This window comes from Danio rerio, chromosome 14 (genome assembly GCF_049306965.1).
Source record: "Danio rerio strain Tuebingen ecotype United States chromosome 14, GRCz12tu, whole genome shotgun sequence".
Lineage (NCBI taxonomy): Eukaryota > Metazoa > Chordata > Actinopteri > Cypriniformes > Danionidae > Danio > Danio rerio.
Genome location: NC_133189.1, coordinates 37,741,154 through 37,768,505, shown reverse-complemented (window position 1 = coordinate 37,768,505; position 27,352 = coordinate 37,741,154). Strand labels below are relative to the sequence as shown.

Here is a 27,352-nt window from a genome sequence, read left to right as displayed (position 1 = left end):
TGTTATTGAAGAGTCAGGTCTGCTCAACAGGTTATTATATTAGACCTTTTTTTCTTTTTTGTTTGTCAACAGGAGAAGAAAGAGCTACATTTATCCTCCAAACACAAGTGAGAAAGGCATCCCGCTGCTTGCTCTCTGAGTGATGTCATCCTTTCCAGGAATGGGCATTTCCTTGTTTCAGTATTTGGATGATTGTGTGGTCAGAAAAACACACCACATTAAATGTGACATAATTTGCTTGTGCAGAGCTGGCACCAGCTAACAAAACAAGTCATTTCAGACATTTGATTTGTAAAATCAGAATTGTTAGTATCACACATCAGTGCTTTTGTACATGTTTGATTTTATGAAACTTTGAGCCATTCAAAAAAAGCAACTACTTTAAAATTTAGTTCTACTTTTTTTTTGCTACTTTGTCTACAACTACTGTACACGTTCATTTAGCTGATCTGATCTGAATGTACTTTTTGTTTTATACTGAGCCTATAAAATATTCATCACAACACTTCATGACACCTTAGAAAGACACTTAATATACATAAAGTGAACCATAATGTTTATAGTCATGTATAGATGTTTTTATGATAATTTTAATGTACTTTTTATTGATACTTCAATGGAAAATATGGGCATTTATCAACTCACTTTGACAAGTTATTTGTGAAAAACTGGGAGAAATAACTCTCTTCTCTCATTCTGTCTCTTTCAAATTGCATTAGAGACCAAGGTTGGTTGAATTTCTTTTTGTTGGTACAGGGGTCATTTTGGAGTCATAATTATTGCAATGTATTCTCTGTTTGTAATTCATATGAAATTAGTGTATTTGTGATTAAATAATAATAATAGTCATTTTTAGATGTAAATATTTTTTTATTGAACAAGAGAACATAAACTGATAAATACTTAAATACTACCAAGGTAAAGTCTAGATAGGATACAGCTGCGGATATGCATGTCAATATAGCATTATTTTTATGACACTGTATAGCAATAATCCATATTTTTACAGCACTGTGATGGTTGGGTTTAGGGTTAGGGTAGGGGTAGACATTAAAAATACAATTTATTGGGTAATTCAATAAATAACATTAATAATACTTGATACAACTACTGTTTTTACGTTACTGTGATGGTTGGGGTTATGGCTGGGGTGGGGGTTGACATTAATAAAATACAATTAATGGAAAATTTCCATTCAATTCGTTAACTTCTGGCTGCAACCATCTCTAGCAACCAACTACAACCAGCCCTGGTCTCCTGTAATGGTAGCTATAAAATTTATTTTGTACTGTTAAATGTGAATTTCTTGTATAAAATGTTGTTTATGTTTATCTGTTTGTTTGTTTGTTTATTTATTTCAATATAATTTAGCACATGTTTCACTTAAATTCTTTCCCAGACTGTGGTTTTCAACCTGTGGGCTGCGGCCCCCCAGTGAACTGTGGCGGTATTGCAGGGGGTTGTTACCCACGGGTTCGTTTAAAAAGCACAGTGGGTTTGGTTTGGTTTAGTGGGCTTCGAATCAAAAAGTTTGGAAAACCACTTAAAAATAATGTAATACATTTATAATAGTCTCAAAGAACAGGGTAAAGTTTAGAGAACATAAATAATACTTGGTACAATACTGTTTTTACATCACTGTGACGGTTGGGCTAGGGGCAGTTAATCAAATACAATAAATTGGAAATTGAATAAATAATATAAATAATTCTCGTTAACTTCCGGCCGCAATCGTATCTGAACATTTTTTATTAACATTAAGTAGGACAAACCATTACGGCATATTTAACAATCCAGTACATAGTGTTAGTGTTGATATAAAAGTAGATGACTAGGGTCTTAGACAAGTAATACAAACGAGTCCAAGGCAGTGTCCAAGGCAGTGTCGGTTTAACCAATAAGATAGATAAGCGGCCGCTTACTATATATAACTATTTAATAAACTACATAATAAACTATAAATAACATTGTTTTCTATCATATTTTGAATGGTGAGAGTCAAACAAATACATTTTTAATGTAACTGAACAATATTTAATATAAATTATATTATTATTATATTAATGTAATGTGATGTAATAATAATATTATAAATCTAAATATTATTACATCTGCACACATTTGTCCACCACCCCAATCATGGAGCAGTCCAGCAGTCAAATGTATAATACATAATATTATTATTATAATATATAACTATTAAAACTAAAAATCAATGAATTAATAAATTATATATTTATGTGTATATATATATATATACATACATACAAACACACACACACACACACACACACACATATATATATATATATATATATATATATATATATATATATATATATATATATATATATATATGTGTGTAATTTATTAATTCATTGATTTTTAGTTGTAAAGTAATTTAAACAAATCGTTTGCTTTAAGACAAAACGTGGAAAAAGAAGTTTGAGTGATTGTAAATATATAAGTAAAATAATAAAGTAGAAAGGCTGCATTTAAAACTGTTGGGACCCATGGCCCGATGGCTGGAATCGTTTGGGGCCCCCAAATCACTAAATCCGTCTCTGGTCCAGGTCCTCGTGAAGTGACAATGAAGTGAATTGCAGATACGAACATCTGCAGATAATTCCTACATCCATTAAAGCGGGGTTTTATTAATGACACTAATTACAGATTTGCACCTTGAAGTGTTTCCGAATCTGATCTAGCAACAACCCAAAGAACACGTTAAACTTGTCACCAAGCAACGAACAGACCGAACCCGAGCCTGGATCAGCATATGTGGGTGGAGCGGAGCGGCTCATGAGATGAATCACATTAGCCATGGTACACTGTGACGTACTCCACTCCGGGATTTTAATTTTGCCAACGCGTTTTTAGAGTGATAATAAGACTTAAAAACCGTTGATGAAACACATGCGACTACCATATAATAACGCTGGTAACTGGTATATCACGTTTTACATTCTGATAAAAGTGCTTTCTGTAAAAAATGAACAACAAACAGCTTGATACAGCTTACACTTGTTCTCCAGTAGGTGGCACGAGACACCTCCAAATGATTTTTTTCTTTAGCTAAAACTATCATCACCTCTCTCTGGCAAACGGGTGTTTTCCGATAAACCGGCGAGACAAATTTCAGGTATAGCTATACCGTTAGTGATTATTATTTACCATACATTATCTTTGATTGCCAAAACGTTATTAAATCACGTTTGATTTGCTCTCAACTTAAATTGATAAAACTGTATGTTTCTTCTCTGAAAGTCACGCTTGTTATTCAACGCCATCGTTAATTATGCGCTGTTTACATGTGGATTAAGGATGAGTAAGAGACCCTGTTAGCCTGATACTACAGACCGCCCTTCAGTCCCAAATGCTTCCCCTCCAAACTTTCCAATAGGCAGATAACGGGAAGCTTCACACTCTCACCACTTTCACAGCCCGCATCTCCTGCCAACTGGAGTAACTTCTGTTCCCGTCTTTAATACTAAAACTTCCCCGAGAAACAGTACCGTCATGGGGTGGAAAATTACGGCAAAACTTTTCAAAACTTAACTGGTCGGAGACAACTGGAAAGTGACAGCTGAACTGAGGAGGAGGTTAAAGCGTTATTATTTGAACTGGATTTACAGGATTACGTTAACAGTCTTCACATCATGGTCCATAAATATGGTAAGTTTCTTTAAATTTGTCAGTTTTTGCCATTGTAAGAAACCGATAGCTTATAATGGTATAACAGTGGTCTAATTGTCTAACTTATAAAGGTTTAACATCGATTTTATATACTTTTGTTTTGTTTACCGATATGTACATTTCCAACTAAGACTTTCTTGGAAACCTCCATGAGAAAACAGGAAGCCTTAGTCTGAAGTGGGATTATGTAACTTTTATTAAAAACTGCTATTCTTTTCAGAGGCTCAATCAATGTCAAGTGTAGCACTGGCGAAGCGAGACCATTTTTAACCCATCATATGTTCATGTGGAACCTCCTACCTCTACTCCCTTTAAACAGCACCTGAGGCATCCAGAGACCCCCTATAAGTATATAGAAAGTGAAAATACAGCCTACCATTACAACTACGTAAGGAAATATACAATTTAGTTTGAAGAAAGAAAAAGGAGTCAAATATCAAATCACATGTTTCAGTCAAATGTTTAACTCATAAATAATGTTATTAACTGTCCATGTGTTAGTGTGAGATTAGTGTGAGGGGACTGACAAGACAGCAGTAACTGGTTAAAGTGCTGGCAAACTAAGGGTCATTTAGTTATTTGATGCATTTTATGTATTCAATATGAGAACAAATCTTTTTAAAATCCGATTTGGTGCAAAATAGTTTTTAGACCCCCTACCTTTACTAACATTTTCACTTAATTCAACATTTGAGGTGTTCAGAGACTCAGACTGAAGTGTTAAGAGTTTTAAACTTTCTAGCAAAATTTTGTTTGTTATTTCTACATTTTAAGTGCCCCTAACTTTTTTCACTCAAATAAGACATTTTAAAAATAATTTAAAATAAAATAATTCATTTTTTTATCTACCATTTAAAAATCTAAAGTATCTGACATTTATAAATATACAATGTGTAAGAACTACTGCATCTGATGACAACATTGATTAATAAATAAAAATGAACCAAAAAGCTAACATTTAACTGTTCATTGTATTGTTCAGTGTACACACACTTGAATTTTTATAGTACAAAAATACTAGCAAAATTGTTGTGCTGTTTTTCCCAAATTCATTTTCTGTTATTTTATGTGTCCAAATTCTTTGAGAGATCAGTGTATATATCTTAAAAATATATACTTATACAAATACATACTTACTACTACTCATACTGCTTATAAACTACTACTTACGAATGAACCATTTATTTATTTATTTATTTTATCAGCTTGATAAACTGCTGTTAATCAGCCTTAATACCTTCAATAATCTCATTTAATAAAACACCACCTGATGCATCCATCCAGACAACCCCAGAACTGTTAATTATAGGAGTTCCACATACAGCAAATACATAAATAGATAAATAAATAAATAAATAGATAAATGCATGAATGAATGAATGAATGAATGAATGAGTGAATGAATAAATAAATAAATATAACCATGAATTATTTCATTTGAAGAGAGCAAAACATAATTTTCATAGATAATGTGAATATGAGGGGCACTGACATGACAACTAACTGGTTAATTGTAAAAATGCTTGCAAAATTCTTGAATCTTCTGTTATCTGATGCATTTTAAGCTGACTTAACCCAGCAAGCGTTTTTTTTTTTGTTTGTTTTTGAAAGAGGTTTAATAGATGTCTAATAGACATCTAAATATAGTCTGGTTAAAACAAGGGTTAAATTTGGGCTGTCAGTGAAAATTTAATAGACAGAAATGAATGACGACACATATAAAGTTTGTCTAGTCTCTCTATTTGATGACTAGTCTAGTTTTGGCCTATGTCTATTAGATTTTCACTGACAGACCAAGTTTAGCCTTGTTTTAGCAAAACTGTCTACATTTAGATGTCTATTAGACGTCTATTAAACATAAAATTGTTTGCTGGGAAGTGTCCATTCATTGCAAATAACACAAATAACACATAGACTGCATATAAGTAACTTAAAAAAATCTATAATTTATTTGAACTACTTGTTAAAGAATGCATGTTAGATAGCCAGCCTGGTTGACTTGAACATCTGGCTACACTCCCCTTTGAGAAGTTCTCATAATTATAGGCAAGTAATGTCAGATTTCAAGTGTCTAGCATGGTGCAAAGTCTTTTCAGAATTAGATGTATAAAGATCTAAAAATGTCTCCAGGCTGTCAAAAGGAGAATGTAGGTAAAGGTGGAAAGGCATTGAAATGAGCAGGAGTTTGACTGAAATAGTAATGCTTTTCCTTTCTTTTATTTCAGATACCAAAAGAGCAGCAGGTCTACTGAAACAGTACCAGGCAAATCTAACCAGTCCTGAGGAGCAGGCCCTGAAGAGCAGCGTGGAAAAAGTTTCCACCATCTTCGGCAGTCATCTTTTTCAGGCTCTGCTGGGTGAGGTTTGTTTCTGTGTAAACTCTAATGGCTCTCAAAGCAAATAATGATTAACTGTCATTATTTAGGGCTGTTCCACTTGATTCCAGTACATACCATGCTTTGGAAAATGTTCAGAGAAACAGTTTGTTCAGGTTTACAAAACACTGATGGTGTTTTTCTGAAGGGTACGTTCATTTTTTTCAGTCAGTTACCTCCATGTCCCGTTTACATTGTGAGAGTCTTTTCTGGGTACTTTGGACATGCAAAATTCCTTTGATAGTTGCAACGGTTGTAACACAACTTACTCTCTGTTGTGTCATTTGTCTATTCAGTCTATTCTGTCATATATCAAAAATGCAAAATATAGATAGGCAGGGCGACATGGTGGCTCAGTGGTTTGCACTGTCGCCTCACAGCTAGAAGGTTGCTGATTTGAGTCCCAGCTGGATCTGTTGGCATTTCTGTGTGGAGTTTGCATGTTCTCCTCGTGTTCGCGTGGGTTTCCTCCAGGTGCTCCGGTTTCCCTCACAGGCCAAAGACAGGCAAATTAAATAAAGTAAATTGGTCAAAGTGTATGTGTTTTCCCAGTGATGGGTTGCAGCTGGAAGGGCCTCCGCTGTGTAAAACATATGTTAGATAAGTTGGCGGTTCATTCCGCTGTGGTGACCCCTGATGAATAAAGGGACTAAGCCAAAAGAAAATGAAGGAATGAATATAATATAATATATAATACTTCCAAAATGAACGCCACTTTCTGGAATGCTTAGACTTTACTACAACACTTCAGGTCTTTTAGTTCAGATTTGTATTGATCATGTGCATTCACAGGTCAGAACTTAAAACTTTGGAACATCAGGCATGCACATTTAAATATAAAGAAATATAGTTTTTTTTTTTACAGTGATCCCTTAAAATCTGCTATTTTTGGTTCCCAAAATGCCTTTTAGTCAAATGTTCTTCAATAATTGTTTGTTTTTCAAAGTGTGAAGAGCATTTGAATAATTTAAAGAACCCTTTTCAACTTTGAATAACCTCTTGGGGGGATGGAAATGTATGGAAAGTATGACAGCAAAGTCCCTTGATTATTATGCCAGAATGTGTGTATGGTTCTTAGCCATATTGACCTAGAAAATAGAAACAATTTTCCATGATTTAGTACACAGTGTAACTAAAGTTTTGAAGAGGAACATTATCAAAACACTTAGAAAATGTTATTGATTGAGATGCTAATGGTCTAATCTGATTTAATTATTCATGCTAAGCTAAGCTAATATTGGTGAAAATGGAAAAAAGCTATTGTTTAACTCTAAGTGACTTGATTATAAAATAAAATGATTCTAAACGTTTTTAAAATGTTCCTTTAATGTCAAAACGCTGTTCTTCACTTTAAAAGAAGAGCGAATTCCTTTGAGTTGACACACTGGAATTTGCTCATCTTTATACTTGTTCTCTTGTGACAGTAATCTAGTTTTGATTTATTGGATTAAGTAAGATTTTCAGTAAATACAAAAGGTTGACTGTTTCGTTTTTCTTTTTAATTGAAATCACATTAAATGTGCCATTGCTGTTGCCTCTAACGACTTGATCTTCTGCTCATGGATTGAAGAACCGGACTTATAAATTACAAAATGTTTGCCAAAGTTTGTGCCATTGCTTTCAAGTTGTGCAAAGAGTCAGACTTTCACAACTAATTTATCAGAGCTGTGGATGTTTGCCACTTTTTAATGATGTCTCACAGCAGCCGTACAGATAACAATAGATACCACTGTCATGCCAGATGCATCTGAGTAAAATAAGAGATTTCCCTACTTATTTTTAGTTTTCGTCCTGCAAAGGAAACAAATTAGTCCCATTACGAAATGGTTGAGTGGTTATCTTAATTAACAGGCCCAGGCTTTAATGAGGCCTGCCTGCTGCTGTTGCTGTGATGCAGAAGAGCAGTATACCACAGGGGCCATGATCAAGACATCAGGGTTGTGTTGCTATGGGATTGTGGTGAGGACAGGGACAGGTTTCCCTCATCTTAACCCATGGGTTTTCTCATACACCACTGAATGTGATAGGCTAATTATGCTGTATGTGTGATATTGTTGTACATGTGTTGGTTATACTATAAAGAGTTATACTATAAAACTGTAAATATATCTTGCATTAGGATTTAACATGGTTAGTGTTTTACATGGTTAAATGTAAAGTAGAAATCAAATATAAAACCTTTTGATGGTAGATACTACCATTTAGAAGTTTAGGGTCAATAGTTAGAGATAGATAGATAGATAGATAGATAGATAGATGATAAATAATAAATAATAAATTTATAATAATTAAAAATAATATATTTGAAAAAAGAATGTTTATCACAAAATATTTGTAAAAAAGTTTTTTCTAGTTGGATCAAATTCATGTTTCTAACCATCTCAACTTACATCAGCACCAGCAATCCAGCCTGTGATGGAGAACTACAATTCTGTCACCAAACTGCACTACATTTCCCATCAGGCAGTTCACTCACACACCAATTCCAGATCACTCCTGATTACTAGGCCCACATGGAATCTGGATGTTTAGCTCATCGTTGAGTTTTTATTTACTTGTGTAAATGTGTGTAAATTTATATGTGTTCAGTTTGCAAATTCAATTCAGTAATACTATGGATTAATATAAAATGTTCATATGATTTATTTACAATGCAGTTTTTAAAGTAATATTTTTAGTGTTTAAGTAGACATATTATATGTGAGACTTGCTTTGTTTACCAAATAAGTGGATCTAATTGGATTTGCATTGTAGACATTAAATAATAGTTAAAAAGGTATTCTTTTTTAATTTATTATATATATTTTTTGCTTACGGTACTCATTCTACATAAATCTGCTGATTTATTTTTTACAAAAACCTATGCAGAAATAGCAAAAAATGTGTGCAGATTCGATCGGATCCTCTGGATAACTTGCACACAGCTGTAAATCAACATGACCCAGCTGTGTGTGTGTGAATGTGGAGTGCATATATAGTAGATGTAAGTAATTAAGGGTGATCCGGAACTGGTGTATGAGTGAGGTGCCTGATTGGAAATGTTGTGCAGTCTGATGGGAGAATTGCAGTTCTCCAGCGAACTGGCCTGACTAGATTGAGGTGATCCTGACACAAACTGACTAGTTATACATTGTATGACAAAATTAGTTTAATTGAAACCTGACTAACTGTTTAAAATGAAAGTACCATAAAAACAAAAGTGCCTTTGACCAATAATGCATTCTTGTTGAATAAAGGTATTTATTTTTGTCATACAAAAAACAAATCTTACAACTCCAAACTTTTAAAGGCTAGTGTAAAAGCTTCTTTCCTTTGTTAACATTTAGACATTTTTAAGAGTATTTATCAATTTTCTTGACATTTCTGGTGTTACAGTAAGTGTCAGACACCTAAATATTCATCATTATTTTTCACAGTTATCATTTAGGTATACATGTGCTTTTCTGTGCCAATATGTCATTTATTGCACTTTGAATCGGTCGCGAGAGTTCCAGCTTAAATCATGCATGGCACAGTAAGCGGATAAGGATTCCACACATTCCTGAAAGAGGCCAGATCGTTAGCGGGAATGTGGGATAACATGAAGGTAGATTGATAAACAAACAGTTCTTGGCCGCAGTGGTGTACTCCCTTCTGACCTCAGGCCAGATTAAGCAGAGGGTAAGGCTTTGTACAGTCTTTCACTCCCAGGTATCGAGAGGAGAGGGGTCATGTAAGGCTGAGCTGAGAGCAACATGTGGTTTCAATCAGTTCTAAAGCCTCCTGGATGTTGGCCAGAGTAAAAAAAAAAAAAAAAACAAGGAGTATGAATGCATGCAAAAATACCATAGCCCTTCATAAGAAATTTTAATTTATTTTGCTATCTCATTTTATAGGGATAGTTCACCCAAACAATTAAGAAAGAATATTTTTTACTCCCTGCTGGTGTCATTAATTAATTAATTTATTACTTAACTAATTTTATGAATTATCAATCTATTTTGCATATTGTCAGAAAAGTTGTATGTCATATGAATTCATACAATTTCATTCCCGTCTTTAAACAAGACCCAAATCCCACCCCTAATCCTTTACCCTCAATGGGGGATGGGCAAATTATATTAAAATATGTGAACGAGATCATTAAAATTTATACAAATAGCTTTTGTTGATCAAATCTCATACTGTATGTTGGCATATTTAAGCATCAGTCATGGATCTCTATTACGAAGTACTTTAATTGAAAAGGCTTTTATTTTATTTGGCATCTAAGAGAAAGTGATCATTGAATATATTGGTGATATATAATAAAGGCTTGTAAAAATTTAGTGCTGTGATGGTCTGTGGAAGGCAGGAAGATTCGACTGTGGGCTTGTTTGGTTGTCTGCATGATTGCACAATTTCGAACAAAGGTTTTCCTAACTGCACACTCATCCCTTTGTTTTCAAACACACAAACAGACAAGGGATCACATAGGTTCTGTGCCCAAAATGTGACCCAGTATCAAGGCAGGGCTATTTTCATGGGGGAAACTGACACTCCATAATTCCCAGTACTTTCCAAACTAAACAATGAGTCTCTTATTATGTCATCCATATTTTAGTTCCTCCTTTTCAGATATATTAAACAGTACTTCAATTTTACCTCAAAAAAAGTGTTTATAATCCTATTCTAACCACACAAAGTACTTCTTGCACTATTTCAAAAGGAACAACTGTAAATGAGGTAAAACTGGTAACAGATTATTATTATTTTTGTTAAAACTGATTTTATTTACTTAGTCCCACATTTAAATTGTTACTGGTCAATTTTACCTCATCAACTGCTGCATTTTTTAGGTAAACTCTGTCAGTGAAGTCTATAATTCTCAATTTAACTATGTATTGTAAAAAAATTGTGAAATATTTATAAAATGTTTAAATGAAGCTTCATATTTTAATTCAATTTAAAATATTATTTATTTTAAATGTTGTAAGTTGTGCTGCTGAATGTTGCTAATTGATATACTGTTTATAGTTAATTAATAGTTTAAATTATTACAGTGAATTATGGTTGATAGTTTACAGTATTTTGTTCTGCAAACTGTTCTTGGCATCATGTTTTCTTTATTAAAAGAAAAATGTGTGATATTTAGAATAAAATAACAATTAGTCAAAATAACAAATAACATGTGTGCAGACATGTTTTTCTTTATTTTTGGACAGCACAAGCCAATGGTGGAATATTTATTCCTCACTAGTGAAAAGTTTTTTTTAGATGAATTGTCATTGTATGTCACAAATCAAAGTAAAATATATAAAAAAATTACTAACTAAAATTTTAGTTGAAATTTGCAAGAAACTGATCCAGAGAAACTGAGAAATTTTAAGAAATCTCTTAGAAATTCCATAGATATATGAATTAATTATGTATATGTGTGTGTGTACACAGTGGAAGATCTAAATCACAATGATCATCTAAACATATGGTAAATGCTTGTTGCTTGCGTGGTCCCTCATGAAAGTGACTCAAGGTGCTGAGAGATCTCAGCAGTTGTATAAATGACTTCACCATATGTTAAAAAGTATAATGCATGTAATTTACACTGCAAAATACTGTAGAAATTATTTAGTTTGTTTTACAGTGTCCTATGAATGAACTCTAAAGCAGGTCGCACACCAGAAGCGCCGCTCGGCGCCGCGACACGGCGCGTACATGACAGATTAAAGTATCGCACACCAGACGCGCACATTCGAATGATATTTAACATGAAACTAATCAGATGGCGCTCTGTGGCGCGGCTGAAAAATGAACTGCGTCCTGAGCCGTCGCCGGGCGCCGCCGACAGCCGCCGACTTGCGGCGCCGGTGTGTGTATCCTGATAGAAACCTATGATTAGAATTCTAAAATACGTGGCGCTGCGCGCCGCGCCGCCGAGCGTCGCTTCTGGTGTGCGACCTGCTTTAGTGTGCTGTTTTGAACTTTACAAATTTGTTTAGATTTTGTTTATGAGCAACCGTAGAAAGACCTTTTTGAACATAACAGCTGAGTGTTGAAACTCACTTTTCCACTAACCATGTGTCAAACTAATGCTGACTATGAAATGAGGTGAACCCAGTGAAAAGGAGAGCAGTTGTGTAAAAATGATTCTGTGGAGAGGTCTGTGTAGTTAAGCAAAAGGACTGTGTGTTTTTTGTACAGTGGCCAGGAATTTATGTGGTCTTTTAGGATTTACTTGGCATTGGGAACATTCTGCTGGAACGGGGAAAACAAAAGTATAATTTCAGCAGAACTTTGTCAGTAATAAATGTACTCATATATCACGATATGTTAGCACATTGTACAGAATCATTTAGCTGCACATACTATAACATCCATGAGATTTAAAGGAACACTGGCCTTTTTTGGAAATAGGTTTATCATACAACTCCCCTAGAGTTAAACAGTTGAGTTTTACCAGTTTTGAATACAATTAGCTGATCTTGGCGGAAGCACTTTTAGCTTAGCTTAGCATAGATCATTAAATCAGATTAGACCATTAGCATCTGGCCCAAAACGTTTGTAAAATTAGACTTTTTTAAAGGGGTAGTTCAACCATAGCTAAAAGTTCTGTCATCATCTACTTAATCCACACCTGTGTGACTTTCTTTCTTCTGTTGAAGACTAAAGAATATAATTTGAGGAAATCTGAAAGCCTTTAACCACTGACTTCTATAGAATTAGTTTTTCCTACTATGGATTTCAATGGTTACCCATTTTCAGCTTTCTTCAAAATAAGTAAAATTCTTTTGTTCAACAGAATAAAACTTAAAAAGGTTTTAAGTTGAGTACATGAGTAAAATTTTATTTTTGTGTGATCTATCCCTTGGCTTAAATGCTGAGATAAACAATAATAATCCCAAATAAATCATTACAAATATGACCTGACCTGATCATGCATTTTGAGGGGAAAGGTCTCTTCGATGAGCACATATTTCATCACACATCTTCAAAGACATTGAAGATAGCTTTACTAAACGAGGAGGTGTTTCTGTCTGACACACTTACACATTTCCATTCATCATACAGCTGCATGTTTTATAATCACGCTGCATTTAGCGGAAGACTCCACGTTTCAGTTTACTTTCCCCGCCGCTCGCTTTCTTCTCTCTGTTCTCTGGCTTTCTCATCTGGCTCTGGCCAGCCAGGCGATGAAACCGCTTCCCACACACTGTTCTCCTCCCACTCGCACAGGCTCACACAGACACAGCCATGATGAGTCACATCGCCCCATTCTTCTACTGTCTTTCCCGCTGCACCCAAGTGGGACTCCATTACTGCCCCTAACAGCCCCCTCACACACACCATCCGCATGCGCCGCCCGTCCAAGTTCACAGCATATCTCTCCAAAAAAGAGTTGCTTTTCTCTCCAGCTCTTTTTTCTTCAGTCTTAAAAAAGACTCGCTCGTTTCTTCTAGTGCAAAGGGGGCTGAGAGCGCGTTCTGCTTCAAAGGCGCAGCGAGGTAACAAGCATCTCATTATGTTATTAGTGCAGGCTGTGGGCCAACGTGGGAGTGTGGGTGACATCAGTAGTATTGTCTCCCTCCATTCTCATCAGCCGGTCGCCCCTCTGTTGGTGACCACAGGCCACGACAGTTAGTGACCTGAGAGGTAATGAGGTAAGACGTACACTTGGTAGGAAAGGCTGGGGTAAAGAAACAAAACGTTCTGATTCGAGGAGGAAAGGGGTGTTTTAGGGGCATGACCATTGATGTGATTTACTAGCTAGATGACTAGCTAGCTAGTCACGATTGTTTCCCAACTGTGTATCACACATCACGATTTGAACCATACTGGTTAGAACTGTCATCAGTGGTGTCATGATTGTAACGCAGAAATAACTTCTGCAGATTAAATGTTTTGGGATCAAATTAACACCATATTAGTGCTATAAATAATAAACATGGTTTTAAAGGGTGTCCACAGTGTATTTTTAAGGGTGGTTGTCTATAAGATGCATGCTCATGCTTCAGTTATAGAAAACACATTATTTTTTCATATACCTTACTTTGATTCTATACAGCTACTCTGCTTACATGAAAATGACTGTCATATTTCCTAGTTCCGCCGAAAGGCCTGCTCACAAGAGGCTCTGGTTGGTGTGCTAACATAATGTGCTGTGATTTGCAGATCGGCTCCACTTCACCACGTCACACCCCTACAAGCATGTGTTTAGCGCTGTGTAAACAGTTGCTGAATCAGACAGAAAATGAAGAGCATGCAGCTGAACCTCACGCAGGCTCTCTAAAATAAAATCACACAAGATCTGTCACATATATTTGGAATAAGCATGTGTAACTAATATGAAACGTTCACATATCTTTTGCGAGATGGTTATTTGAGATGTAGAACGCAGGGAAAACGTCCGCATAGAGAGACACTGCAGCGCTGCTGAAGATTGTGGGTGTTAACAGCCGTTTTAACAGATTAATATGAATTTGTAGCTAAATTGTTAACGGTGCCAAACATAATTTCCCATTTTGTACGTCCTTGTTTACTTTCTCGCTACAACATACCGTTAACGCTAGAAACTGTGCATGCAATAGATCAATTTTAACAAATAAAAATACTTACGTACAGGTTGTGGCTCACAATCCACAGCTTCGACGGTTGGAGGAATTTTTAGCCAAGTCCAGCACTGAACTGGGAGAGATTCTGGAAGCTGTCTTTTGTCAAATACTGGAGCTATATATTTTTTATAATTCTCTGGAACATAATTAAGTTAAATTGTGAGCACGTTTCTCTTTGTGTCATGTCTTTTGGAAGCCCAAATACAGAAACAGAAGAAGCTCTGGGAATAATAGCAGCGTTTGGATGGCATTTTAGCTTTCTCTGCTATAACATTACAGCACCTCTGGCTATGCTCCTTCGTTGCGCTTGTTGTATGCGTGTGGTGAATGCATGTAACCTGAAGGGTTATGATTTCATTAACCCGGATGTATTTTTTTGTAGTCCTCAAACTTCGTTCGCTGTAGGCTTTGCTAAGCTAACTCTGTAAAAGCGAACGTCTCCCTTGTCTCTCATTGAACTTTGAGCATATTTCATTCAGAGATGTTGTTCATGTTCACACGGCTACATTACACATTAACTAAAGTTTAAAATAAGATATTGTAGTGGACCACCCATTTAAATAGTAATAACAAAGCACGCTTTCAAAAAAGTATTTTTATTCTGTTTACACATGAAAAGACATTGAATGAAATTGGTAAATTCATGGAATTAAAGCTGCAGTTTGTACTGCATGTTTTTATTTTCAAAAATTAAAGTTCCAGTGAAATCAAAATAAAGTTTCTTAGAGATTATGGTCAGTATGTTAGTCTTAAGGACATCTATATGCTACTGTGCCCCAAAACAGTGACAAAATTCATTCATTTCCTTTTCGGGTGAGTCCCTTAATTAATCCGGGGTCGCCACAGCAGAATGAACCACCAACTTATCCAGCACATGTTTTACGCAGCGAATGCCCTTTCAGCTGCAACCAATCTCTGGGAAACATCCATACACACTCATTCACACTCATACATTGACAATTTAGCCGACCCAGTTCACCTATATCGCATGTCTTTGGACTGTGGGGGAAACCGTAGCACCCGGATGAAGCCCAGCCCGGCTCCTTGCCCTGCCGGCGTCAACCAGACGTCTAGCCCTGCCGGCACCAGCCCGGCTTCTTGCCCTGCCGGCGCCACCCACACATCTTGCCCTGCCGGCCCCAGCCCAACTCCTTGCCCTGCCGGCGCCACCCAGACGTCTTGCCCTGCCGGCGCCACCCAGACGTCTTGCCCTGCCGGCGCCACCCAGACGTCTTGCCCTGCCGGCGCCACCCAGACGTCTTGCCCTGCCGGCGCCACCCAGACGTCTTGCCCTGCCGGCCCCACCCAGACGTCTTGCCCAGCTGGCCCCAGCCCGGTTCTTCGTCCTGCCGGCGCCACCCAGGCGTCTTGCCCTGCCGGCGCCACCCAGGCGTCTTGCCCTGCCGGCGCCACCCAGGCGTCTTGCCCTGCCGGCCACAGCCCGGCTCCTTGCCCTGCCGGCGCCACCCAGACGTCTTGTCCAGCCGGCCCCAGCCCGGCTCCCTGCCCTGCCGGCTCCCCTCTGGTCTCCAGCCCAGCCGGCTCCCCACAGGCCTCCAGCCTCAGCCCAGCCGCCTTCAGCCCTGCCGGCTCCCCAGCAGCTGCCTTCTGTCCAGCCGGCTCCCCTCAGGCCTTCTGTCCAGCCGGCTCTTGTCAAGTCGCCTCCAGCCCTACCGGCTCTCTACAGACCTCCTGCCTTGTTTCCCCTATCAGACTCTCCCTGGGTCGTCCCTCCTGCTCCTCCCTGGTGTTCCCCTCTTCCACCCTGGATGGATCCTCCGGCTTCACCCTGGTTCCCTGCCGGGGCTCCCGACCCGCTGAACCCACCCTGGACTGTCCCTCCTGATCCTCCCTGGTTTTGCCCTCCCATCCCTCCCTTGTTTGTCTTGTTGGGCCTGGCTTGACTCCCCTCCCTCCCCCCCTTCATGTTGTCTCGCCTGTTCACCTCCCTGTCTTGTGTTTGTTGATGTTGCCTGTTTTGTTGTCTTGTGGTGTTTCTTGTCTGTCTTGTACCTTGTTGGATGTTCCCTTTAGGGACGCCAGGTGGCGTCCCTTTTGGGGGGGGGGTAGTGTCAGGGTTCTGCCACTCTGGTCTTGTAAATTCTTGTTTTGGTGGCAGATCTCGGACACTACCCGTGTCTGGTCCTGTTTCTGTCTCTGTGTGCGCGCGCGCCGTCGTGGGTGTACGCAGAGTGTGCGCGCTCCTGCTTGACGCGGCCGCGCGCGCGCTCTGCGTCCCTCAGACGCGTGCGCTCTTGTACTCGTGTTTGTGTTTTCGTCTGTCAGCAGCGTGGTGTTTCATTCCCAGCGTCTCAGTCTTGTTGGTTTCGGTTTCGGTCGGCGCTGGGATGAAGCATGCATGCTGCGTGTGTGAGCGCACGGTGAGTTTTCATTCATCGTGTGCTCGTGTCTTGCGTCTTTTGTCAAAGCACGTGGCTCGGTGTTTACATTGTGGTCACGTGCTTTTGTCGTGTGCTTCAGTGTTGTGTTATGTGAGCGCATGGCTTGTATTGTCTCTCTGTGTTATGCGCTCTCCCGTCTATTGTCTAGTCCCACCCTCCTTGTTTACTCATTATTAGTTTGTCATGTTCACGTGTGTCAATTTACTTTTTGCTTTATAATCCCCCTCATGTTTTCAGTCCTTTGCGAGTTCGTCATCATATGTTGTCGATGTTTACCTGTCTTGCTGTGTCCAGTCCTGCCTTGTCGTGCCTGCCCAGTCAAGTTTGTTTGTTTGATTTATTGTTTGTTGTAGTAGTGTTTTCCCCCTCTGGGTTGTTTATTTTTGCCTTTTATTTTATTTTTTAATTAATAAATCCTACTTCACTCTGCGCTTGGGTCCTTGCTCCTTTTTCCCTTTACCGGAACGTGACATAACCAACAAAAAGCTAAAAGAGTACGTGAGTTGTGGGCCACGTTTTGAAACTGACATTACTTTATTAAACACATTAATAATGATGTGAAACAGATTCATTGTCCAAGCAAACTATGCAAATGTGACAAGTGGAGAAAACCACTTTAGGTTCCATTTATTTTTAGTTTTGTCCAGTGCTTGTTTTAGCTAAGTTCTGTGGTTTGCTGCAATTACCGCAGCAGCACCTCAGCAGTTCTTATCCCACAGCTCTGATGGTTTTAACATGTTTTTCCAATTGTCCCAATTTGCACTAGTGTAAACAGCTCACAGCTTTGTGCTTGACCCTCAACACCAGAGTCCCTGTTACCTCTGCTAATGTCTGCAGGCACTGTGCTGTCATGAGTGAGTCACGTTAAAAGCCTCTCTAAGTGAGTGTGATTGCTCTGGCTCTTTAAACCCAGTATGGACAGGAATTTTGGATGAGGCCGCTAGATGATATTTATAGAGAGCCACAATAGTACGAACGATGCTCGAGTTGAGCCAAAAGTTGACATTGCTCTTGACCTTGCTCGCTTGACTTGTGAAGACTGTGCATCTGTGCTTTTAGACATGGCTTAAAGACTTACTAATCTATTGTTGGGGACCATTAAACTAACAGTTTACTCAAAAATGAACATTCTGGCGTCATTTGTGCATTCATATGTCTGCGAGGCCCTACGGCGGAAAAAATGAGATCGCAAGAAAAACTCAAGTGCTTTTGTGTTTATTCATGCAAGGAAAAAAATGTATTAGGTTTCCCAGAGAAAGTTTGAGTTCACTCGCAACATCACTGAAATGTAGTTTTTTTCTCATATTTTTTTCCATCTCTTCAAAGTTTCGTTTCATGAGCAGATACAAAAGCACTGAAATATACATTTTTCTCTTATCTATATTAGGGCTGCACGATTAATAGTAAAAAGATTGTGATCTCGATTTGACCTGACCCCCCAGTTTTAATCCAGCATCTTTAAAATTCCTCCAATTATATTTTCAATTTTTGGAGAAGCATTCGGGAACTCGCACAAGCCTTCACTTTGTTTTCTATATGTTGCTTAGCAACATAAACACCTCCAAATGGTGTTGAAAGAGTCACGTGCTGTTTTTATAAGGTATAATTCTCCCAAAAAAAATGTCATTTCTGTTTTAATGGAATGACGTATGAGCTGTTTGTTTACTGCTGAGAGGACGCACGCATGATGCCTACTTTGATGTCGGCGATTGATATTTTTTTTTCTGAACAGAACCTGCATATGCTGTAAATAACAGAAAAAAAAGTTGTAATAACGTTCAGTTTGTTACACAGAGCGATTGTTTCAGAGCTGCGAGGGAAGTATGATTTGTGTTTTTTTCTCAAAGTGACGACATCCATGACATGAGCACACTCGGAAGTGAAAGTGAAACTAAAAGTGCGCACATCATTTACATGATCATATTGCATTTTAAAGTTATGATTACGACAAGCATTTGATATGTTTTTTCTTTCATAGTGAACGCAAAGAATGTTTTACGGTGTCCGTTTAACTAATCTTGCCTATATAATTTGGAATATAATGCAAGAAGGAATCTGATAATGACAAATGTCTCGTTTTACCAGTAAAAAAAGTCTAATAATGTTGTCAATGACAGATTGTCTCAAACATAATAATTCAACTTTAGAATTATGAATAATTGTATCACGATGCCATCACTTTACTGTGAATTAACAACCAGGACAAATTTAAAGTTTGTTCAAGTCCACCAGTCCATGTCTACACAAAATTGAGCAATTTCAAAACAGTAGACCTACACACAGGCCTAATGTTATTATTGTTGTTTTACCATATGCTTGAGAAATAACAATAATAATAGCTTACTCATATTAACCTTTATTTCACATCTGCAAAATCTTGAGAAAATTGTTATCTTGATTTTAAGCAAAAGTTCTCATTTTGAATCGAGCAGCCCTAAATCTATATATCTATATATCCATTATTGTTTCTCAAATGTCTATTTTGTCTGTGGAACCAACATGATCTCACGGCAATTTGTAACTTTTTGATTTAGTGGCTAATTCCTATGAATTAGTTTAATCTCATTCGTACAATTTAGTATGACCTGCTTAATCCCCAATGATGGTTATGTTTAGGGGCGGGGTTTGGTACCACGCTTCCTTTTTAAAATTGTTCAACTCATATAAATTCATATGAACTAGCCACTAAACTTACAAAACGTTTCCTCATGAGATCAGGCTGATAGAATGCAAATTAAGAAATGTATAGTATGCCTATGCTGCTCTTTATTGGTTGAAAGATTTTAAAGCATGTTGAAATTCCAACATCATATAAAAATTTTTCATAGTTTTTATTCAGTGTTTTTTATACAAGTAATGTTATAGCGCTATCTGCTTGCCTTGCATACTTTTGTTATCAGTCTAAAACGCAATACATATTTCAGCATAAATAGCTGCATTATTGAAAAGGATTCATTCAATGACATCGCTCTTCCATTATTTTCAGATATTCAGGAATGCTACGAGGTAACCCTGCAAATGAATGCAGCACAGAATGGAGTTAAAGACAGCAGCTCAGTGGACACACTGGAGGTAAAAGTGCAAAAGAAAAAACACCTTCATTTGATTATATATGCCATTACTTTCCCTTTTGTTGATCCAAAATCTCATATCCTTTTATCATTAATGAATCTGCCCAAGTAGGGTACTAGTTAGGTGTACCTAATAAAGTGGCCAGTGAGTGTACATTGCGATATGAATACCATTTCTCCAGATGACTTGAATATCTCTGTTTGAAAAGAATGAATAATTTTAGATTGATTGGGATGATTCTGTAGGGGAGTGAATCATGCATAAAATATAAAAACAGTCTACGCTTATAGATAAATAGAATAGAGAAAAGGATACAAATTAAATAAACAGTGTTTTACACACACTTTCTGAGGAGTCCAAACTTATTCAGGCACAATAATTAAATAATTACATGTAAAAAAATACTGCATAGTTTTTAAAAATTACAAATGGTAACATTTCTTATGCTTGAATGCTTTTAAAATCCTAATCAACATTGCATATGTTGCAATGTAACTATTGCGAATGTTCACATTACGATATTGATGCTAAAACAATATGTTGTGCAGCCCTAGTACATTTGCATCTGTCCTATGCATGGTGGAGTTTAAAGAGAGGTGCTGGACAAAAATAGAAAAAAAGACGGAAAGGATGGAAGAGAGTTCATGTGGAAGTTACAGACACTACAGAACATTAGTCATATATCTAGAAAGCTCTGCAGTGATAACATCCAGTGCTCTTTGGTGGGCTGTGTGATGATGTCACCTGGACCTTTCATTACAAGTGTCTGCAATCATGTGACCATTCAAAGTATTTATAGGGAGAACGCAGAAAATAACCTCAACTTCGGACTGGATTCTGTTAAAAGCAGCTGCGGTAAGGGAGGATCACTCTGTGGTCTCTCTGAGGGTACACACAAAAATACAAAAATAGTGTCTCTTCGTGTAGTACTGCAGCGGCCTGTGACTGATGCTTTACAAGATTGCAGAAAACATTTTCTCCTTGATTTTAGATCAGTAGTTTTCAAACTTTTTGACTCACTAAAATCAACGTTGTATATTCAGAGGCCTTGACTTGTGCAGTTTTTCATCATTTATAAGGTTAAAGGAAAAAGGATTTGTCACAATTTCTTTGTGCTTCACTATTTCATATATATAGTTAAAGTCAAAGTAGCCCTCCTGTGAATTTTTTTCTTTTTCAAATATTTCCCAAATGACGGTTAACAGAGTAAGGGATTTATCACAGTATTTCCTATATTATTTTTTTTTTCTAGAGAAAGTCTTATTTGTTTTATTTCGGCTGGAATTAAAGCTGTTTATATATATATATATATATATATATATATATATATATATATATATATATATATATATATATATATATATATATATATATATATATATATATATATATATATATATATATATATATATAAACTGAGGTCAATATTATAAGACCATTTGTATTTTAATTTTAAAAAGTCTAGTTAGTTAGGAGAGTTAGTTTGATTCATTAACCACATTTCTTTCTGGTCTTGAAATGATTTTTTACTATTAGCCTTGCATTTATTTATTTATTTATTTTTATTTCTTTCAAGATAATTGATGATAAGGGGAATGTACACTAGAAATATTTAGCTTTTAGATTTAGAGTTTATTTTATGACTTTTGTGGCTTATTATTTTGAGTTGTCTTGAGCACCCCCTAACAACAGTTTTAAATTATCTGAAATTTAGATACTAAAATTTGATACAATTGATGCATAATTAAAATGCATAATCCTTTATTGATGAACAATATCAAGCCATCTTTAACTACTTTCTTTTTTGTCAGTCCAAACGTTTTTTTAAACAGGGAAGAAAGGGATTTTTTAAAAGCTTATTTTAATTGAACAGTGGTTTTAGCTCTTGTTTTACAGAAAATCTGGAATGAGGCTAAAATTCTTACTAATACATTCAAAACTTGGTTTTATATATCTTCACTTTGGAATTATAAGGTTCTATCTGCATTCTAAATGATTTTGAGATATTGAGCTTCAAAGTTTTTGCATTCTATAGCAAACAGTATGTGTGTAAAATTTGTGTTTTTAAATAAAAAGTCTTAAAATGTAAACAACTTATAAAAAACTTCCCATAAAGTAAATAAGTTGTCATTTAATAAGAATATGTCAATAACTCAATTTTGACAAAAATGTCAGATAGAACCTTATAATTCTAAGGTGACGAGATCACAGAAACTGAAAAAACTGCACATCTATCATGTAATGATGCTACATTTTTAGGATTTTTGAACTTACTCTGAAGTCTATCAATTCTGATTGTGCCAAAAGGGTCAGTAATAGCAAGATTGCTCTGGATTAATCGTTTAATAGACACACTGATGTTATACTGCAATACATAATATATTGTTTTCTGTTTTCAGCGAACATCCCATATATTTGCTCAGCTTTTTTGCTTGCTTGATTAAAATATTTATAGGGCTGCTGAGGTAATTGAAAACAGTTTGCTTAAGAAAATAATACTATAATAAAGTAACAATATATGCAGTTAAAGTCATAATTATTAGCCTTCATGAATTATTAGGTCATTTTTATATTGTTCCCCAATTTCAACACATTTCTAAACATAATAGTTTTAATAAATTATTTCTAATAACCGACTTATTTTATCTTTGCCATGATGACAGTACATAATATTTTACTGGATATTTTTATGTTACATTTAAAGGCTTAACTAGGTTAATTAGGCAAGTTAGGGTAATTAGGCAAATCATTGTATAAAAATGGTTTGTTCAATAGACCAGTTGTTCCCAAAATGGGTGTCGGAACCCTCTGGGGTATCATGAGACAATGACAGGAGCTCGCTTGGTGATTTTCAAAAGTCAAATACATTTTGTTTAAAACTGTTAGAATGACCATATTTAATCCATAAACCACAGAAGAAAAAATAGTCGTTAATATTTATATAAAAAAGCAACAACATGGAAATAAAAAGCCATTTTTATTAATTTTTGTCAAAGGATTGTGTTTACGTTAGATTACCAATACAGCAATAGCATCAGCTCTAGCAGATTGATTTTATAGCACCAGGATACACTTTCTGACACATTAATGGCAATCAAATACATAAAAAAGTAAATACAGGCCACAACTGAACATTAAGGATGATCTCTGATTGGCAGTCTCCAAAATTAAACCAAGAATAGATTTGTGCTGAAAACATTGTGTCCATCAGTCTTAATAGTTAAGTTTAATATAACATTTTACAAATTAATAAATGACTACATAACATATAGCCTACGGTTGTTAGACTGTTGCACTTTTTGTCTTCACAATATGCTCATGTTTATATAGGCCTATTGTTGTCTCTGCAACATTTGTATATTAATAACCACCTCGGAGGAATGTGGGGGTCACAAGTCACTGGCATTATTTTTGGGATTGTAGGCTGAAAAGTTTGGGAACCCCTGCTGTAGACAATCGAAAAAAAAAGGGCTAATATTATTGAACTTAAAATGTTTTTTTTTTTTTTTTAATTAAAACTGATTCTATTCTAGCCAAAATAAAACAAATAAGACTTTCTCCAGAAAGAAAAACAATATTATAGGAAATACTGTGAAAAATTTCTTGTTCTGCGAATAATTTTGACTTCAGCTGTCTGAACAAAACACACACACACACACACACACACACACACACACACACACACACACATGCACACACACACACACACACGTATAAGCATTCTCCCCAATTCAAATCATCGGTTGGCAGAGTTTCCAGTAGCAATATTCAATAATGACACACATTCCTCAGAAATACTGCAGGGGTCAGTATGTGATGTGTGCTGGAGAGCGTCGCGGGCCTCACTGCGTATGTCCAGACACAGGCTGGTTTTCTGGTTCCCTCAGAGCGAGCGAGGCTGGATCTGAGTAAATGTCCAGCTCAGGCTTCATTAGCATTCATAGCGTGCGGTCACCTGAGAGATGTTAAATGAAATGAATCTGCAAATTCCCTGATTTGGTGCAGAAGGAAAGGAAAAAAAGAACCTGAAATAATCATCTCAAAGCCTTTGTGTTAAACAGCAAAGGGCAGTGGGTCTTCCCTTATTAGCCGCAGTTACAGTCAGTAATATAAACGTTACATAATTAAGCATCAGTTTTATATCTGGGAATATTGGCTGCAAATGTTTAATCAGGCTGCTCATGATCTAGCCCAGTGTATATTGCGAGCAGTATGTCATGTGTCAGCAGTGATTCAATGGCACTGGACACCAGCAGCGCCTCGATGTTCCTCTCTGGCTTTGAGACTGCAGCATGTTCTCAGCCGCAGTGTCCAGCTCACAGCTCTGCTGCTGATGATAATGTGACGGCAAACCTGGAGCTTGGCAACCACTTTTCAGTTCAGTTCATGGTGGTCCAATGAAGGCAATGACAAAAACGGTAAATTTGCTTTGTCTTTTGTTAAATGTTTCCTGATTTTTCTTTTTAATGTTGTTGTTTGATTCACCTTATGTGGGCGTGGCTTGGCCTAATGTTGTAAACATGCTTGCCTCTGTGTGTTTGTGTTTATACAAACACACACTGCTATCTGAGTCTCTACAGGACAGATTCTAAAAGAACATTCTAGAGTTGAGTTTGTCACTGTTTTTGGAAGGGACAGTGAGAAAGGCTTTGTTCCATCTGCTGTCATGGCCTTTTCTAAAGGCTGCCCTCTGCTGCCTGTGGCTTGTGAGTGCGGGATGTTTTATGTTAAACAGGTAGGAACTAATGGAATGAAGTTTCGTCCGAGTTCATTATTTTGGTCTGAAATGCTGTACCCTGTTAAAAAATTAGGCAAGCATATGTTTAAGTCATTGTAACTTATTAAACTAAGTTAATCACATTCTAACTTATTTTTATAAGTTATGCTGTTTTACGTCAGTTTAGCATAATATGAGTTCAATGGACTCATAAGGTTAATTTGATTCAGCTTAAAAAATTAAGGCAACCAGGATTTCTTTACAGTGTATAATGAAAGCTCTTCTCCTGTGAGATTTATTAGGAGTAGATTTGAGTAAAAAAACATTAATATTTGTTTTATATTATAAAGGTTTATACATTTCTTTCAATTCTTTATTTTAAAGAAATGTCATCAGTAGTTTGCAGAACAAAACAAAAGCTGCGTTTTACACAAACAGATAACTATAAAATTTAAATCCAGAGATATTGAGAATTCCCGAGTGGTCTTTTACTTATTTTCCCAGAGCTGTGTATAATACAGAATAATATAATGTAATGTGTAATACCACAGTGTTTTTAAACATATTGTATATCTATGAAGTATTCAGACCCCCTTTCATTTTTCACTCTTTTTAATGTTGCAGCCATTTGCTAAAATCATTTTTATCAAGTTCATTTTTCCTCATTACACATTAACCCATTGACAGAAAAACACAGAATTGTGGACATTTTTTGCAGATTTATTAAAAAAGAAAAACTGAAATATCACATGGTCCTAAGTATTCAAACCCTTTGTTCAGTATTAAGTAGAGGTACCCTTTTCATCTAATACAGCTGTGAGTCTTTTTGGGAAAGATGCAATAAGTTTTCACACTTGGATTTAGGGATCCTCCTCCATTCCTCCTTGCAGATCCTCTCCAGTTCTGTCAGGTTGGATGGCAAACGTTGGTGGACAGCTATTTTTTAGGTCTCTCCAGAAATGTCTAGGCTAGGTCACTTAGTTGTCTTGAAGCCACTCCACACAGCTAAAAAGTTATTTTAGCTGTGTGCTTAGGGTCATTGTTGTGTTGGAAGGTAAACCTTCAGCCCTGTCTGAAGTCCTGAGCACTCTGAAGAACTCTTTTATCCAGGATATCCCTATACTGGGCTTCATCTTTTCTTCGACTGCAACCAGTCGTCCTGTTCTTGTAGTTGAAAAACACTCCCACAGCATGATGCTGCCACCACCATGCTTCACTTTTGGGACTGTATTGGACAGGTGATGAGCAGTGCCTGGTTTTCTCCACACATACCACTTAGAATTATGGCCAAAAAGTATCTTGGTCTCATCAGTCCAAAGAATCTTATTTTTCATCTTGGAGTCCTTCAAAACTCCATGCAGGCTTTCATGTGATGGGCCACTCTGCCATAAAGCCCCATCTGGTGGGGGGCTGGATGGTTCATTATTTAATCATGACTATCTACTAGTGATTATAGATATATTATTTCCAATTAATTACAGGCAGAGAAAAGCATGAATTAAAAAAAAAAAAAACTTCAGGAGGACGTCACCATTATATACAGTGTAAAAATGCAGGGTTCCACACCAATTCATTCATGTTGTCCCAACACCAATCGTTAAGTTAACATTTTTAACAAATCTATGTGGTTTGAACATAAAAAATAAAGTTGTCCCAATCAAATATCAATAATTGTATTGTTTTAGCACTGAAGTAATTATTGTGGGAATATTTTTTCCCCCAAAAAAGAATCTGGTCTCTTGGACTTTTTGTATTGACCTGGGAAGTCTGATTTGGAATCTCGAACTTTTTGGCACAATATACAGTACTTGAAAAAAAAAAAAAAATTCTACAACATGTTAAGGATAGTAATAACTGGCTTTTTCTAGGCCGAACCCCCAATTTTAAACACTCGGTTATATCAGTTTATGTAGTGTTGATGCTTTTTTTTGTTAGTCTGTGCTGTATACTGATGCTGTGTGATTTGATCTTTTAGACATCAGGTGAAGAGGGTGTGTCACGTGTGCGTGTGACCAGCAGGAGGAGCTCTCAGAAGCTGGAGAGTGTGGCTGGACTAGTAAGCCGCTCTCATGTAGAGACACCAAAGGTTAGTGGCTGCTTTTTTCTGAACAAAAAAATAGTGGATTCCTTACATATAACAGCTGTGTAGGAGCTGAACAGCTAACAGTTAAGGACAGCCTGACGTCTCTAAGATAGTGTAAGAGAGTTTTAGACTGTTGATAAAACCGTCATCTGTGTGTTGTTCACTTACAGCAGACTGCACAGCTTTTTAAACAGTTTCTTATGCAAATATAGTGTAAACTTAGATTTTTTAGTGTCTCTGAAATCTGAAAATCTGCTCTTTGCTGTTGTTCATTGTATTTTTCAAGTTCATTTTGTGTGTCATTTATTTGTTTGAGCATGAAAAAAGTTCTATAAAGTTACAAAGTGCACTTTAAAGGGAGTTATTCTTACTAAACACTAATTCTGCATTCCCTCAAACAGTTTGATTTTCGTTCTCAATTTTGTTCTGGAAACATGTCA

The 27,352-nt window shown here is 36.6% G+C and overlaps 2 protein-coding genes across 45 annotated transcripts in view; both read left to right on the top strand.

The window, feature by feature from the left end:
* The window catches only part of gdpd2 (glycerophosphodiester phosphodiesterase domain containing 2), a 32,371-nt gene extending 31,040 nt beyond the window's left edge, over positions 1-1,331 (top strand). For all 21 annotated transcript variants that reach the window (XR_012389872.1, XR_012389870.1, XR_012389871.1 and 18 more), the window contains one exon: positions 73-1,331. Coding sequence is in view for 7 of the 21 variants with exons in the window: in XM_073922078.1 (XP_073778179.1) it covers positions 73-139 (67 nt within the window). In the remaining 14 variants the exon portion in view is untranslated. The remainder of the gene's footprint in view (positions 1-72) is intronic.
* Positions 1,332-3,405: 2,074 nt separating this feature from the next.
* dlg3 (discs, large homolog 3 (Drosophila)) overlaps positions 3,406-27,352 on the top strand; it is a 147,500-nt gene continuing 123,553 nt past the window's right edge. For 13 of the 24 annotated variants that reach the window (XR_012389860.1, XR_012389858.1, XM_073922051.1 and 10 more), the window contains exons 1-4: positions 3,406-3,675; positions 5,922-6,053; positions 20,027-20,112; positions 26,805-26,915. Coding sequence is in view for 22 of the 24 variants with exons in the window: in XM_073922051.1 (XP_073778152.1) it covers positions 3,660-3,675; positions 5,922-6,053; positions 20,027-20,112; positions 26,805-26,915 (345 nt within the window). In the remaining 2 variants the exon portion in view is untranslated. Of the gene's footprint in view, positions 3,676-5,921; positions 6,059-20,026; positions 20,113-24,341; positions 24,531-26,804; positions 26,916-27,352 lie in introns of all 24 variants that reach the window. The other 11 variants (XM_073922060.1, XM_073922058.1, XM_073922059.1 and 8 more) reach the window with 3 other exon arrangements.